The following is an 18,549-nucleotide window of genomic DNA, read 5'->3' as shown; positions in this document are numbered from 1 at the left end:
CCTTCAATCTAATCAATCAAAGCCAGATTTCCCTCAAAGTTCCCTGGAACATTTAACAAGCTCATCCTGCTAAAATAATGTCAATATCTTTTAAAACAAAAACAAAATAAGTGCTTTCCTCTCTTCAACTAGTAATTACCTCTGCCTCTACTTAAAAATCTCAACCAAACAAGCATCCTGGCAATACTAACAATGGCATCAAAAACTTCAGCTTCAAAACATGGAATTACAAAGCTTTAAAAATCTAGGTTAAAATATAGAAAGGGAAAAAGAGTAATATTTTCTATAAATTTCTAGGTATGATTAAAGCTAATAAAATACCTGGAATCTCCATTAAAGCAGAAAAGATGAAGTCAACAAATGGCCCAAGGTCTTCTTTGCCATAGTTGAATGATGTAGCATTAAGACTCAGTCCATAGTATACAATTGTTGTTGTTGTCCTGAGGAGGATACAAAAATCACATATTAAGCAATTAATACATATAGCTAGATTAACTACCAACACCATATCAGACTATGTATTTATTGGAAAGAAAACAATAAAATGTTATTTTTAAGATATTAAAAAAAAAAAAAAAAAAAAAAAAAAAATTTAAACACTTCAAAATCTGTCCTCAGTTCACAATTCTCACGAATTATTACATGTATAGTTTTCTGTTGTTACTGTAAACACAAACACAAGTGGCTTACATCAGAGAATGTAAAAATTTTCTTTAAAAATTTTAATTCTCAATATTTAGCCAGAAAACAAAAAGAATAATGTGGAAAATGTGTACATTATCAAGGAAACAAAAGTCCAGATAGTAAAATTAACTTAATAACTAAACAAAAAAAACAAGGCTTACCAAATAAAAAACAAGGAGAACATCCTCACACACAACAAAGGAGACTTCATAACATTCAATAAGGTAACTTTTGTTGAGGTATTTACTTCAGTTGTTGCTCTTCTGTCTTCCTCTTCAGTGGAGATATTCTGCAGTAAAATTGCAAACAACATGGTTGTTAATTACAAATTTTTCATAAATGTAGATATCTTTATCTATTTCTAATAACTGAACCCACCAAAAATAATCATCAAAACTAAACTCCATGAAGATCCTTTCTTAAACTATCAAATTGAAAAAAACATCAAGATATAAGCAGAAGGAAGATGCACTACATACACATGCTAGGTATGTCCTGGTACACCAAAGCATATTGGAAAAAAAAAAAAAAATAAAAAAATAAAAAAAATAAAAAAAATAAAAAAAATAATAATAATTCTACATGTTTAAATTATTTTGATAAGGGACCATCCCACATGTGATGTTTAATTGCTTCTGCTATAATATGTAGCTGAGTTTGCTAACTATACCCTTCCCACTAAAAGTAACCATTATTATAATTGGAAAACATTCTGCCTGGGTATCATCTAATGTGGATACTCATAAGCTTCCCAAAGTCTGTCCTCTACATTCAGACTCTACCATCCACCAAATAACTTCTTTTTTTTTTCCTGTTGGTAACTTGAATAGCTTAATCTGGAGAAGAAAGTACTCATGTATCACCAAATTCCTATGCTATTTAGGCCCTTACTTAAAACACAGTACAGGACATTGTTCTTTCTGTCAAGCCTCACAGTTCACTGAAATTAAACACAACAGCATCAGTCACTCTCACTGAATGGCAGTCAAGTTGCCAAGAAGAAATATGTTTTAGAAGTTTTATCAAAATACACACTTCAACCTTCAAGTTGAATACATCTCAATTCTTTTCCTCATTGAAACTCAGCTGTCTGAGGCAACTGACAGTAGCTCCTTTTCTGTTCTCTCCTACTTTCTCTATCCTCATTTTTGATCCAAAGCTGGATGTTGCATTTATGTGCGCAACGATTTAACCTGCTCTTGTGCCCACGCTCTTGAATCTTCTGAGTTTTCCACCATCTGGCTACAACTACAGAGTTACTCTCAAACTAAATTTATCTGTTCTGTATATCTCTCACCTAACTCCTTTGATTATAAGAAATTCTTTGGCTACTTAACTTCCAAAGTGGAGCACATTCTGACTCTTCCCTTTAGCAGAGATCTCCATTCTTGGAGACTTCAATGTTCAACACCAGCTTTGGCTTTCCTATCCCTTCACTGACCATACTGATGAACTAGCCTTCGACTTTGCTATCCTCCATGACCTAGAGCAATTGGTGCAGCACCCTTCTTGTATTCCTGACTGTCTTGGAGATATGCCCAACATTCTTGACCTTTTCCTGAACTCTAATCCTTCTGCTTATGCTGTCACCCTCTCTTCTCTGTTGGGCTCCTCCGACCACAATCTCATATCTGTATCTTGTCCTATCACTCCAATCCCTCCTCAAGATCCCTCTAAGTGAGGGTGCCTCTGGCGTTTTACCTCTGGTAGTTGGGGGGGGGGACTTGAGGAGGTATTTTGCTGATTTTCCTTGGAATGACTACTGCTTCCATGTCAGAGACCTGTCTTTGTGTGCTGAGTGCATAACAGAGGTGATAGTGTCTGGCATGGAGGCGTACATTCCTCACTCTTTTTCTCGACCAAAACCTTCCAAAACTTGATTTAATACAGTTTGTTCTCGTCCTATACATGATAGAGAGGTGGCCCACAAGAGGTACTTAAGCCTTCAATCACCAGAATCTCATGCACTTTATATTTAAGCCTGGAACCATGCCAAGTCTGTTCTCCAACTAGCCAAAAACTCCTTCATTAACAGAAAGTGTCAAAATCTTTTAAGATCTAACTTCCCTTGTGACTTCTGGCATCTAGCCAAGAATATCTCCAATAACTTTGCTTCTTCTTTCCCTCCTTTATTTCAATCAGCTGGCACCACTGCTATCACATCTATTTCTAAAGCTGAACTCTTCACTCAAATCTTTGCTAAAAACATTACCTTGGATGATTCTGGGCTTGTTCCTCCCTCTCCTCCACCTTCTGACTACTTCATGCTACCTATTAAAATTCTTCATAATGATATTTTCCATGCCCTTGCTGGCCTAAACCCTCAGAAGGCTTATGGACCTGATGGGGTCCCTCCTATTGTTCTCCAAAACTGTGCCTCTGTGCTTGCACCTTGCCTAGTCAAACTCTTTCAGCTGTCTGTCTGTCAATATCTACCTTTCCTTCTTGCTGGAAGTTTGCCTACATTCAGCCTGTCCCTAAAAAGGATGACCGTTCTAATCCCTCAAACTACCGTCCTATTGCTTTAATTTCCTGCCTATCTAAAGTTTTTGAATCTATCCTCAACAGGAAAATTCTTAAACATCTATCACTTCACAACCTTCTATCTGATCGCCAGCATGGGTTCTGTCAAGGCTGCTCTACTGGTGATCTTCTGGCTTTCCTTACTGAGTCTTTTAGAGATTTCGGTGAAACTTTTTTGCTGTTCCCTTGGACATATCAAAAGCTTTTGATAGAGCCTGGCACAAAGCTTTGATTTCCAAACTACCCTCCTATGGCTTCTATCCTTCTCTTTGTAACTTCATCTCAAGTTTCCTTTCTGACTGTTCTATTGCTGCTGAGGTAGATGGTCACTGTTCTTCTCCTAAATCTATTAACAGTGGTGTTCCTCAGGGTTCTGTCTTGTCACCCACTCTCTTCTTATTATTCATCAATGACCTTCTAAACCAAACTTTTTGTCCTACCCACTCCTATGCTGATGATACCACCCTGCACTTTTCCACGTCTTTTCATAGACGTCCAACCCTTCAGGAAGTAAACATTTCACACAGGGAAGCCGCAGAATGCCTGACTTCTGATCTTTCTAAAATTTCTGATTGGGGCAAAGCAAGCTTGGTATTGTTCAATGCCTCAAAAACTCAATTCCTCTATCTATCAACTCGACACAACCTTCCAGACAACTATTCCCTCTTCTTCAATGACACTCAACTGTCCCCCTCTTCTACACTGAACATCCTAAGTCTGTCCTTTACTTATAATCTGAACTGGAAACTTCACATCTCATCTCTAGTTAAAACAGCTTCTATGAAGTTAGGCATTCTCAGACGTCTCTACCAGTTTTTCTCACCCCTCCAGCTTCTAACTCTGTACAAGGGTCTTATCCATCCATGTATGGAGTATGGTTTACATGTCTGGGATGGTTCCACTCATACTGCTCTTTTAGACAGGGTGGAATCAAAAGCTTTTTGTCTCATCAACTCTCCTCTAACTGACTGTCTTCAGCCTCTCTCTCATCGCCGCAATGATGCATCTCTAGCTGTCTTCTACTGCTATTTTCATGCTAACTGCTCTTCTAATCTTGCTAACTGCATGCCTCCCCTCCTCCCACAGCCTCGCTGCACAAGACTTTCTTCTTTCTCTCACCCCTATTCTGTCCACCTCTATAATGCAAGCATGAGTTAATCAGTATTCTCAATCATGCATCCCTTTCTCTAGTAAACTCTGGAACTCCCTGCCTGCTTCTGTATTTCCACCTTCCTACGACTTGATTTCCTTCAAGAAGGAGGTTTCAAGACACTTATCCTTCAATTTTTGACAATTGCTTTGGACCCTTTTCTGGGACTGGCATCTCAGTGGGCTTGTTTATTTATTGGATTTTTGTTGCCCTTGGTCAGTGTCCCTCCTACATAAAGAAAAAAAAAAAAAAAGTATTTCAACTTGTCAGAAGTCTAAGTTACAAGATAAAAATGTTTACTAAAAATGCACAAATTTTCAAGAAATTACATTCAGGTTACTGCCAACACTCAATATTTTAATGCAAATCACATCTAACATGGTTGTTCAGTTTGCTTCCAAGTCATACTCTACCACAGCGAACTTAAAGCCTAATGCAAAGATGAGCTGCAACAAGCTGCAGAGAAGTGCACAACACGTAGTAGGTTAACACTAATGTTAACAAACTAAGCATTCGTCAGCTACTTATGTAAACAGTGGCTCAGCGTTGTTTTTTTAAGATTGTTACTGTACTGTTTTTTATTCATAATCCTTTTGATTTTTTTATGAAATACATATCTATTACTTTCAGATATATGCATAAAAAGAAAATTGAACACTATAGGTGGTCTGTTTTTTTTTTTTTTTTTTTTTTTTGAGGGGCCTGTCTCAGCCAGGTCAGAACCATAATTTTCTGTCATTGCTTTCATTAAAACTCTGAGGTGATTTGTTTCTAATGGTGGCTGATAGCATAACTGAACCCTTAGGTATAACCTGACTATATATATATATATATATATATATATATATATATATATATATATATATATATATATATATATATATATATATATATATATATATATATATATATATATATATATATATATATATATATATATATATATAACACAATACCTCTAATCTTTGTAGAACAGGTTCAATATCATTGTTATTTTTCTCAGCAATCTTCTTCAGCAAAGCCAAGACTTTTTCATGTTTCCCTTGTGCCTGAAGCCAGCGTGGAGATTCTGGAATCAACCTGTAAGACCAATCTGTACTGAATAAATAGATTATCCCATCTCCATACCTTAATTCCTAATGAGGAAGATTAAAGACAACAGCAATGACAGAAACATCCATGGACCCCTTTTCACATTTTGGAAATCATGCCATGCCACACTCCTCTTTAATAAGTGATTCATCATAAAAAAGAATAATAAATAAATAAATAAATGAATAAATAATAATAACAATAAAAATAAATAAAAAATGTAAAAATCTTCTAGATTATGCAATGTGGAACTTCAAAATTCATTCACAATGTTTTTTTCTTCATTCCTGTAATCTTATACATTTTCTTATCACATTAGAATATAAAATAAAGGAAGCTGCAAGAAGCCATTGGGTCTACATGAGGTAGTTCCTGTGTAAAACATACTTATCTATTTCCATTGATCATCCTCACCCATAAATTTGTCTAACCTTCTTTAAAAGCTCCCTAATAACTCAGCACCAACAACCTAATTATTGAGTCTATCCAACTATTATCCTATTTGAGAAACAATATACAAAAACAATAATTGTGAATTAATTAAAAATTACAAACCAATTTCTCAATATTGGTAAGATAAAAAGCATGATTTTTCATACTAAAGGGAGGCATTTTTCATTACATGTTGATGTTTCTGTGAGTAACAAGATTATTAATAGAGTGAACTGTGTAAAAATTTTAGGCATCATTATTGCTTCAACATTATCTTGGTCTCAGCATGTTAGAATAACTAAAAACAAAATAGCTAAAGTTAGAATATTAATAAAAACGAGGAATTTTTTTGACAAATCAGCTTTTACAACAATTTATAATATTTTCATATATCCATATCTACTGTATCAGAAACAGCTAGTAGATGTCATTTTAAATATTCAAACTGCAGAAACAGCACTTAGAATTATTGCAACAGGATTATAGGGAAAATACTATACCACTTTTTTGGGGGATCACTCAAGATACTACCTCTTGATAAAATTTTCATATTAGCTCTTAGTGAATTAATGTATAAATATATTAACATCTGCCTGTCTCCATTATCCAATGAAATAGTCGCAAATGCTATCAACTGTAATTTATTTTTTCTATACTTTTCATTACATTATAATAATTATTATTATATAATCACTATTATCATCATTATCATTATTATATCATTCTAGTAGGGGCTGATGAGACTGATGTGTATGTGAATGTGTGGCATCTGTCTGGGCCAGCTAGTGTGGGATTGCCAGTCTAATATACAGATAAACAGACCATTATTATTATTATTACCATTATCATTATTATTATTATTACTATTATCATCACTATCATTGTTATTATTATTACTACTATTATCATGATTATTATTATCATTACTATTATTATTATTATTATTATTATTATTATTGTTATTATTATTATTGTTACTATTATGTATTTATGAAAGAATATGACGGGACACATACACCTCAAGGTATGTAGTACTCATTGTCATACTGGCTTTCATATTTTTTCATTTTGCGCTTGTAATACATAACGTAATGAGCACAATGACAATAATTACTTCCTATCTCTTTTAAATCTAGCTTCATCAAGCTAAAACCTACTACTTCTTACCCTATCCTGACGATTTTGCTTATTCATTCTTGTTACATCCCATGTGTGTGTGTGTGTGTATATATATATATATATATATATATATATATATATATATATATATATATATATATATATATATATATATATATATATATATATATATATATATATATATATATATATAAACACACACACACACACACACACACACACACACAGTGGAACCTCGGTTCTAGAACTTGATCCCTGAATACCTTTCAAAATCCAAAATATTAAAAACAAATTATTTTCCCCATAGGATTCAATGTAAAATGGATTAATCCATTCCCAGACACCAGTCTGCCCTGTCTTAATGGCTTATAACAGATGCTCCCAAAGCCAAAATGGCAAAACATCTCCAGCTCACAAATTATTTATCCAGAAAGGATGTATTGAATAAACTTAGTGACACAGAACTCATCAGAAGATACTGTTTAGACCATGCAGGTATTCTCTTTGTCACCAGTCTAGTGAGGGAAGCCTTACAGAGGGACACAGTGAGGAGCAACCCATTTACCGCCATTGTCTTCAAGAGAGCTACAGGTGATTCTGGATTAATCCTAATTGCCAAAAACTGTTTGTTTACATTGAGGCTTTTCAATGGGATCATATTCACCTTATTTCAAAGATTGAATTACTGTCTTACTCTCCGTGTCTCTCCTCCAAATATACAAAAAATGAAGTAAATATTTATGGAAGCTATAAATTAGTAATAAAAATAAACTTTTGCTATGTCTTTTGATATTTTAAATCAAGTAACTTTGTTCTAGAACTTTATTATAGTACTGCAAACAAAGTAATAATGCATTCAAAATTTTGTTCAAAACACAATTTGTCAAAAATGGAGGCATTTGGTAACCAAGGTTCCACTGTGTGTGTGTGTGTGTGTGTGTGTGTGTGTGTGTGTGTGTGTGTGTGTGTGTGTTGAAGGCTGTAGTAATTTCTGCATTATTAAGCTTCTGCTGAATATATACAGTGTTACCTAGACTAACGAATTTAATTCAATCCATGACCAAACTTGTACCGCAATTTGGTTGTATATTAAATAAATTTTTCTCATTGAAAATCATTTAAATGCCACTAATCCCAATTTTTTGTTACACATTTTTAAATATAGTAAATCCTTAATATAACAAACCTCTGTTTACCAAATTTTGGGTATAACGACCCCTTAAAGGCTATCGAATGCTTGTTTTATTTTATAAACTAGCTGTCAGCAAATTATGGCATATTTCATAATTATTGAACACTTGCTTTATTGTATGAACATCTTAGGTATTAAAATGCAGGAAAGTTGGCTGACATGCAGTCAACCACATATTTTTGAAAGGTGGTAATGTTTTTTCTCCTGTGGAGGCTAGTCATTGGCATTATGCATGACTAACTCCTGATTGGCTGTTGCTTGCCTCCTACCCTCTCTGCCCCACTATCTCACTCTGTTAGTGTGTGTGTGTGTGTGTGTGTGTGTGTGTGTGTGTGTGTGTGTGTGTGTGTGTGTGTGTGTGTGTGTGTGTGTGTGTGTTGCATCACTGTCTGTTGTCAAGGTCACTGGCTGACACACACAACCACAACTCATTTCTCTCTCTCTCTCTCTCTCTCTCTCTCTCTCTCTCTCTCTCTCTCTCTCTCTCTCTCTCTCTCTCTCTCTCTCTCTCTCTCTCTCTCTCTCTCTCTCTCTCTCTCTCTCTCTCTCTCTCTCTCTCTCTCTCTCTCTCTCTGTTAACTTTGAGAGAGAGAGAGAGAGAGAGAGAGAGAGAGAGAGAGAGAGAGAGAGAGAGAGAGAGAGAGAGAGAGAGAGAGAGAGAGAGAGAGAGAGAGAGAGCGATGTCTCTGGACAATGTCAAGGTCACTTGGCTGTCACACAGCCATAACTCATCTCTCTTTCTCTCTCTCTCTCTCTCTCTCTCTCTCTCTCTCTCTCTCTCTCTCTCTCTCTCTCTCTGTTAACTTATCTCTTTCCCTCATTTAGTCTCTTGTTATATATATATATATATATATATATATATATATATATATATATATATATATATATATATATATATATATATATATATATATATAATATATATATATATATATACATATATATATATATATATATATATATATATATATATATATATATATATATATATATATATATATATATATATATATACACACACACACACACTACCCTCTGGAGTTTTGCACTATCCAAGTTTTGCAATCCTTTAGTTTCACGCATAGCCCTAAATTCTTACCATCCGAGTTTTGCGCATTGTAATGTACTGCAGGAGGCAAGTTGGTTTTTCATGGTGCTCCACAGGTTTTCAAGTCGATTATGGTCTGGTGAATTCCCAGGCCAGTTTAACATGTTGATTTTTTGCTCATTCAGCCACTTCTTAACTGATTTTGCTGCATGGCAAGGAGCACCATCTTGCATGATTTTTCCACAGTCCAACTCCATAACAGGTAGTATATAGTCTTTCAGCACTTCGATATACCTGTCTTGTCTCACTGTCTCACCTGTCGACAGAAAATACAAACTCCCCCATCCTCCTACAATACTGAATGATCCACAAATCATCACTCCAGATGGTTGACTGTCCTCGCCCAATCCTCCTCAAAATTTCCTTTGTCAAAACTTTTTTCGCCTTCTATGCAAGAATTCTAGCTTTCTCCTCACGAGACAAGTTGACAGGACCCATCTTCACTTCTGCTGATGCAAAATACAGCTGAGAAAGCATTGCAGATCTAAATAGGTAGTTGTGTTATGCAGACAAGAAACAGTACTTTGACCTCTGTGAGAGCTCTGAGAGCACTGACATAGAAATGTAGCATCAAACCCCACAACAGCCCATGTGCCATAATCCACTGTTGTCATGGTCAAGCGTTCTATCTTTTTTTAGTAGACAATGTATAATATATATATATATATATATATATATATATATATATATATATATATATATATATATATATATATATATATATATATATATATATATATATATATATATATATATATATATATATATATATATATATATATATATATATATATATATATATATATATAAAATGCTGCATAAGCAATAAAATGTGTTGATATATAGATGATTAGAGTAATTTTAATAGATTTACCTTAACACCTGGACCCCTCTGCTACCTACAAAAATAGGAAGTGGATGTGGTAATTATGCTGATGTTAGTGATTAATCCATGGAGAGAGAGAGAGAGAGAGAGAGAGAGAGAGAGAGAGAGAGAGAGAGAGAGAGAGAGAGAGAGAAGAGAGAGAGAGAGAGAGAGAGAGAGAGAGAGAGAGAGAGAGAGAGAGAGAGAGAGAGAGAGAGAGAGGAAAAAAAAATTGTAGGCAGGATATAAATAAATCCCACTTACCACCAATATAACACAAAGCACGATACAGGGTCCTGAGATAATAAGTTGAATCATCCTCCAGTCCTTTGCCCACCACGAGACCAAGCTCAGGAACATCTCCCCAAGGGCATAGAAGTACTCAATTATTATTCCACATGGTAATCTCATGGTAGGGCCCATCAGCTCCACTCCTGAAAGGACAGGCAAAGGTGATTGTGACTGACATGTTGATAAATGTGTCTGGGATGTTGCACAGTGGTACTTTGACTTATGAGTTTAGTTGTTCTGTGACAGAGCTTGTAACTCAATTTGCTTGCATGTCAAATAAATTTTCCTCACTGAAATTAATTGAAATGTCATTAATCTGTTCCATTCCCCCAAAAAACACCCCCAATTCTTCTGTTACATGTTTCTGAATACAATAAACTGTTGATGTAACAAACCTCTGTTTACCGAATTTCAGGTATAATGACCCCTTTAAGGCTATCGAACACTCGTTTTATTTTACAAAACTTTGCAGATTACAGCATATTTCAAAATTATCAAATGGTAGCTTTATTTTATGAACATCCTAGGTCTTAAAATGCCAGAGAGTTGGCTGACACACAGTCAACCGCATGTTTGAGAGATGAATTGTGGTGTGTGACAGCCACTCTGTGACCTTGACAATGGCTGATGTCTGATGACCAAGGATTCTACATAAGCATGTATGATCCTTGCTGATGACACCTCTCTCTCTCTCTGTGTGTGTGTGTGTGTGTGTTTGTGTGTGTGTGTGTGTGTGTGTATTTACCTAGTTGTATTGTACAGGGCATGAACCAAAGCTCATTTTGTGTCATCTCCATATCCATATTTATTCAGTTGCTCTAAAAATATGTACACTGTTTGCTGCAACCACCTGTTCCTTCAAATCATTTCAGATTTCAATAGTTCGATATCGGAAGCTGTATTTCTTGATGTCATTTGAACATCTACTCTTCTTTATTTTCTTCCCATTGCTCCCTCATATATATATATCTCTCTCTCCCTCCTCCATCTGTAGTATCAAGTAATTTCTGTTTATTCTTTCTATATTGTTTACTAATTTGTACACTGCTATCAGGTCTCCTCTTTCTCTTCTTTCTTGTAGTGTTGATAATCCCACATCTTCAAGTCTTTCTCCATAACTTAAGTCTTTCAATTTTGGCACCATCTTCATCACTATCCTCTGTATTCTTTCCAGTTTCTGTATATCTTTTTTTTTTCTAAGAGGAGACCAAACTACTGCTGCATATTCTGATTTAGAATGCATCATGCTAGTTATAATTTTTTTTCATCATTTCTTTATCCAATAGTTAAATTCCACCCTAATGTTTGTTAACAAGCTGTATGTAGAGGTGAATATCCCGTTTATGTGCCTTTCAGGTGATAATGTGTCCTGAATCATTACTCCCAAATCTTTTCTTCACTACTTTTCATTATTATTTCTCCTTACATTTTGTAATTCCATGAAGGTCGCTTTTTACTTTTTCCTATTTCCAACATGTGGCATTTTCTAGTATTAAATCCAAGTTTCCATCTTTGGCTCCAAGCATGTATCTTGTCAATATCCTTTTGTAACTCCTTGCAGTCATTTTCATCCTTTATTATTTTAATTATTTTTGCATCATCAGCAAACAGGTTTAAATAACTATGTGTGTGTGTATGTGTGTGTGTGTGTGTGTATTAACTTACCTGAGAGAGAGAGAGAGAGAGAGAGAGAGAGAGAGAGAGAGAGAGAGAGAGAGAGAGAGAGAGAGAGAGAGAGAGAGAGAGAGAGAGAGAGAGAGAGAGAGAGAGAGAGAGAGAGAGAGAGAGAGAGAGAGTTGCATCATTGGCCAGTCAAGGTTACTCACTGGCTGTCCCACCCACAATTAATTTTCTCTCTCTCTCTCTCTCTCTCTCTCTCTCTCTCTCTCTCTCTCTCTCTCTGTCCATAATGTTCTCTGTATTGAGCATTTATTGTATGAAAAATGTATTTATAAATAACAAATGTTGTATAAAAATATGTGAAGTGAACGAGTGAGACAAGGAATGTTGGGCAATTGTTGTGGCGCTCACTGTGCCAACTAGCGGTGGCATATCTGAAGCTCACTTGTATCTTAGATTTTGGCTCGCAGCTCAAAGCAAAAAATTTTCCAAGCTTGTATCTCAAAAACTGGCAAGTTGGGGCACTCATAAGTCAAGGTACCACAGTATGTGATCATAGTGACAGCATCACTTGATAATTCTTTAGATTTAAATTAGATTGAGAAAGCCTAAGATCTCACTAAACATACACTTAGGAAAACTAACAACAGCAGTATGCCCCATCTCATGGAAAATAATCTACTTAGCAAACTAACTCTCTGAAACTTTGCACTTATTGGGAATATTCCCTAAGGGGAGGACCAGCACTGAAATGTTTCCATTTCTCCCCACCCAGACTTCTTGCTTATTCAAATACTTTGCCTCTACGAACACCTTTTTCACACATATGAATGAGTTAAGAGTAATAAGAGAAAAAGTGACAAAAAATCTTTTACACAATAAGGGATGCACATAAAATAGACACACCGGCATTTTAATGTGTATGTGAAAATATCAAAATGTTCTGCATAGGGTGCTAGGCATAACAAAAGATTATTCACAGCCAAAAATAAAAATAAATGGTTAAGTATTAATGCTACAGTATAATCTAAAGCATTGTTATACACATATGAACATGTGTACATTTATGTATATGCCAATGAAAACTGCAAGGGAAAAAAATGGTTTAGAATTTGATTTTTAAAGAACCTTTCATCTATTTCCGTGTTTTCTGATTGAACTTGTGAAAGCTTTCATTACTTTTCGATCAGCATTAAAGGGATGTCTGTGATGTGTGGACTCTTTCACTAACCTCTCTGCTTCCACTGCACAAATGACCTTGAGTTTAAACTGCATAGCAGATGTAACAATTTAGCAGCACAGTGTCACGTGGTAGAAGCCGTGTGACAGTGCCACATACATCACTGCCATATAGTGTGACACCAGCCATAGCCAATGATACAATATCATCTTAGGGTGAATTGATATTAGCTCATCTGTGATGATGGCCAATGGAAAAAGAGCCTTTATGTTTGAAATCTCTTAGCCAATGAAAGGAGCTCTCTTTTAATGATAAGATAGGGCTATGCAATGGGCCAATGTATACATGAGGCATATGTGTGTTCATATGTTTGTGCATGGGCTCAGCTTGGGTGCTCAATCTGGAGGACAAGTGTGTGATATGGATGAAAGTTCAAATCTTAATAAGTGTGTGCTGTGGAGAAGTGTGATGAGCAAGTTTATGATATGGAAGAAATTACTGTAACTGTGGTGAATGTAAGTTAAAGTAAAATGTTATGATTTATGCATATTTTTACTGATGACCAATATTTACAGAATTTATGAAAATAAGTGTAGAATTAAGCATCTGTTTTCATACATAAACTTGTTACTCCATAGTATGACTGTGCATTCAGATTTTACATGAAAAGCAATATGATGAGAAAAATAAAGGACTTCTATGAGTGTGTTGCATCTTGATTGCTACAACACAACAGCACACCCAACTTGCCTCTCTCCCTTCCTCACTCCTGTCAAGACACAAGGGCAAGTGGTAACTATTTGATTATTTGGACTTCTGGCTAATTCAACCCAGGTCTTCCCAAAACTGTTGAAATTAGAAAGGGTTAGTGTGTGTGATTCACAAGACATTGAAATAAATAGAGGACGACTATCATAAATTACTCTTCAGAGTAATGAAAGACAACTTTACTGACCCAATAAAAATGCAGTCTGGAATACACCATTACTCATCATGGCATTGAAAAAGCGGCAGGAGAAGAGGGTTGGTAATGCAGCCACAAGAGCACACACGGTGCCAGAAGCAGCCATGCACAAAATTGCAATCATTAGCGTCATTTTGCGGCCAATTCTGTAGAAAGATAAAACATTATGGAGTACTTTAAGAGAAGCATTTTCTCAGTAATATCTGAGGATTAGCCAATTTCAAGTAAGCCCTTTGAAAGTAAGAAAAGTCTGTACTTTTGAGATAATTCAATGAATTGGGCAAACCTGAACATCTCTCCTACCATATCACACTATGCACATTTTCCAATCCATTATGCACTTTTTTATAAATGTATACTGAACAGATATGGGCAATACACACTTTTTATCATTCCTAAAAGTCAAATGGTTTTACTTCCTCCTGCCCTTATACCATACATTCAAGTGAAAATGATATAAGGAATTCAGCTTCAATATAAATGAAAATTCACCCAATGTACTACAGTAAAACTAAATATGGTTGCCTTTTTTTTCTTCTTTTTTTTTCTTTTTTCAAGTAACTTAATGGGCCAGTAAGGTAGGTGGTAGACTTTAAGTTGATTAATCCTTCTAAAATTTCATGACACAATAAACATGTTAATATTTCTAAATTCCAACCATTTTTTTTTCAATGAAAAAAAAAAAAAAGGAATGTTTTAATTATGGTGTTGGCAGATGAAGTTGCAACCCATCATCTAAAATTGCTGGTAAACAGCTCTCAACTCAACTCAGCTCTGTAAAACCTACATGCTCTTACAAAGCTCCAAATGGTGAGCACTGGCAATTCCCTATAACAGTGTGATCACATGATGACAACAATGCCTCGGCACCTCAAGGCCACATGAGACTGTAGGGATAAACTCTTGTCCCTAACTTTGCCCGCCTGGGTATTTTCCCCCCAGTTTTTTTTCAGTAAAAAAAAAAAAAAAAGACAAAAATGGTCTGTGCCACCACAAGCAAGGTGGATAAGGCCCATATTATCGTCCTGGGGCATATAGGAGTCAAGATCAATGAGGGTGCTGCCTGTGTTGCCTGCCATAGAGATGAAATTTTGGTGCTGCTTTGTGAGTAGGCTGCTTCAGGTCACAGTGAAGGCACTCACATTCTGACACACTGTGCAGCACTTTTAAATGTTACTTCTTGATTTCCTGGGGTGTAATAAATGGATTCTTTTTTATCAAAGTACATCTTATGAATGCTTGCCAGGGCAAGGTTTGGTGAAGGGAACTTCATTCTCATTCGGACTTTTACTGGTACCAATTATGTAAAAGATCTTGGTTCTATGGGAGGCAACATGGGCAATAACTTCATTGATCCTGACTCCTACTTTCCCTAAGGTGATGATACAAGCCTTCTCCACCTTGTTTATAGTGGCCCAATCCAGACTTTTTTTGTGTGTGTGTGTGTGTGAGGAAAAAAAATAAAAATAAATAAATAAATAAATAAAAAATCTTTATACTCCAATGGGGAAAAACACACGTGTGGGTGAAGTCAGGGACAAAAGTTTATCCAAACTGAAGCATTGTTGTCATGTGATCACACTATTACTGAGGGTTGCCAGTGTAGTGTTAACCATCTGGAGCTGGGTGAAAGCATGTAGGTTTTACAGGGGATGGAGTTGAGCACTGTTTATTGGCAATTTTAAATGGTGGGTTATAACTTCATTCACCGGCACTTTACATGACATGATTACATTTTACCTGATGGTTCAGAAATACTAAATGCAATTAACTCACTAATTTTGTTAGTTGAGCAACTGGATGGAATGCTTGTCAACACATGCATACATAGAAACTATATATATTTCCTCTTACTGTGTTGTTAAAAGCTGATCACTATGTTAAACCTTATGGTATACTTTTGGACAAAACTACTTCATGACTTTTAAGCATTGCATGATGATTAGAAACCAATAAACCTGCAAAACATTATCATCTTTCAACTATTTTAGTTTTTTGTACTTGTATATAAAGGTAAAGTTGTAGGAATGAGCATAATAGTTATGGGAACATAAGTCTACTTGGTGTGCCAGGAAGAGTCTATAAGAGAGTCATGACTGAGACTGGTGGACATGTTTGAGGTGAAGATCAGTGAGGAACATGATGGTTTCAGGAAACAAAAAGATTGTGTGGATTAGATTTCTGCAATTAATGATAATAAAAGAGTACTTAGTAAGGGATGAAAAGTTGTATGCAGCATTCATAAACCTAGACAGAGCACATGATAGGATGGATAAAGAAGGTCTTTGTGTTCTTATAATTTAAAGTGTCTCATGACAATTGTTAGATGGACTTAAGGCTTTAACATTGATGGCTAATTCAGGATGGTTGTAGAAGCAAGGGTGCTGAAGCACTGATAGTTAACTTGTACCTTATAGTATTAATATGAGATGTAGGAAGGTGTGAGGTGGTTATGGAAGGAGAGAGAGGAATGGAGGCGAGTTTAAGTCTGGGAAAAGTGCTAAAACAAATTTTTCTGTATGTCTATCAACATCCATCTTTCTTTCCTCCTGGAAGCTTGCCTACAGTCAACTTGCTCCTAAGAAGGATAATCACTCCAATCCTTCAAACAACCAACCTAAAACTTCAATTTCCTGTCTTTCTACAAAGTGTATCCTCAACAGGAAGATTCTGAAGCATCTATCTGTTCACAATCTTCTTTCTGGTCAGTAGTATTGACTCCATAAAGGACAACTCATTGGCAATCTTCTAGATTTCCTTACTGAATGTTGGTAATCATCTCTTGGGAATTTTGATGAAACATTTGTTAATGATAGTCTGATTGTAAAAATAAGTCATGAGTGCAATTTCTAATCATTAATTTATTAATAACCACCTCCATGGAAAAAAAAATACACTTGTATTAATGATAACTCACAAGTCTCCCACAATCCCAAAGAAGAAGGAACCAGCCATGACACCAGCAAAAACAATGGTCTGAGACATCTCTGTTTTCCATGCTGCATTGCAGGTCAAGTTATACTGAAAAATAAGACAAAAACATTATATAATACGTCAGTATGCAAACAAATAACATTTTTCATCTATCTCCAGATATGTTAGGTTTAATAAATATTTTATTTTGATACCATATAAACTTTTCAAAATATTGATAACCATCTTTTTTTCACTCAAATATCTCAAGAACTTACTTATAGTCCACAAATATTTATAACTGATCTCTTGGTACTATTTTATTTCATATTAGCACCAATTTTACCTCTGTAATTCTTCCAAGTCAGTTTACATATTTGAGTCATTCCTTCCATTCTGAACAACTTTCATTAACCAACCAGCTTCAAACACCAAATTGGTAATCATCTTCTTGGTCTCCTTATTCAGTAATGTTTCTCACAGATGCAACATGAAAAATTATTCAAGAACTTTCCCATATAAGATAAAGCAAAATTTGCACAAAATCTTTTCCCTTCATGTCATTATGTAGCAGGGTAGAGCATTTAATGTGCTGGACTTCAGTCTTCATGAAAACTGGAACCATATACATAGTATAGCAATCACTCAACACTTACTGTACCACAATGAAAATATTTTACAGCAAAGCTAACCAACAATGTAGCTTTTCCTATTTATATCTCTCACTTTCAACTAATGATCAATAACATCTTTAAATATACTGCCATATTCAAGGCAAACTATAAAAGGCAACTAAAATGGACAGGAAGAGGGGAACAAAGACCTCTTCCTCAGCATATTTATACTTACAATCTTGTCTCAGCTGCTACCTTTTAAAGGAACTCAGTTTAATATGTAAACACAGATAGAACACATGAATTCTTTGCTCCCTTCCAGCTATGACAATCTTAAGCAATCTTTCAATCCCAACATATTCTCAACAATAAGCTACATTTGGCCTTTATCCTGTTTGGGCTCATGATGTAGCCTTAACATTATTTCAAACAATATGATGTAAAATCCTTTGTTTAATTAATTATTTCAAGCACTTTTTAAAACAGAATTTCCTCAGCTTCAATCCTACCTCAGAGACTATTGTTGATGAATAAATATTAGTAGAAAAGGCTTTTCCTTCAGGGCACTCCTCTGTAACATTCTTACTAAAGTCTTCTGGTATGCAGGAGTGATTATTATGGAGGCGCTGGTATCTGTGACATCCATCCCAAGACTTATCCTTTGTGTTGTAAGGGATAGTGAAGTTGAGGAATGGTTGGTTGTATGATGGATTACTTATGTTGGCATCACACAATGGCACCACACACCTGGGGAAAGGCAATGCTCATAGCAATCAACATG

At 35.3% G+C, this 18,549-nt stretch overlaps 1 protein-coding gene across 1 annotated transcript in view; it reads right to left on the bottom strand.

Moving 5' to 3' along the window:
- Window positions 1–18,549, bottom strand: part of LOC135110443 (organic cation transporter protein-like) — a 42,612-nt gene that overhangs the window by 13,002 nt on the left and 11,061 nt on the right. The window contains exons 5-12 of the mRNA XM_064026677.1: window positions 18,278–18,515; window positions 17,159–17,262; window positions 14,233–14,387; window positions 10,451–10,620; window positions 9,845–9,852; window positions 5,314–5,437; window positions 846–973; window positions 322–440 (exon numbers count right to left, since the gene is read on the bottom strand). Of these exons, the coding sequence (XP_063882747.1) occupies window positions 322–440; window positions 846–973; window positions 5,314–5,437; window positions 9,845–9,852; window positions 10,451–10,620; window positions 14,233–14,387; window positions 17,159–17,262; window positions 18,278–18,515 (1,046 nt within the window). The remainder of the gene's footprint in view (window positions 1–321; window positions 441–845; window positions 974–5,313; window positions 5,438–9,844; window positions 9,853–10,450; window positions 10,621–14,232; window positions 14,388–17,158; window positions 17,263–18,277; window positions 18,516–18,549) is intronic.

The sequence above is a fragment of the Scylla paramamosain genome, chromosome 1, assembly GCF_035594125.1.
Source record: "Scylla paramamosain isolate STU-SP2022 chromosome 1, ASM3559412v1, whole genome shotgun sequence".
NCBI classification, from domain to species: Eukaryota; Metazoa; Arthropoda; class Malacostraca; order Decapoda; family Portunidae; genus Scylla; species Scylla paramamosain.
This window is presented reverse-complemented; position numbering and strand designations above follow the sequence as displayed.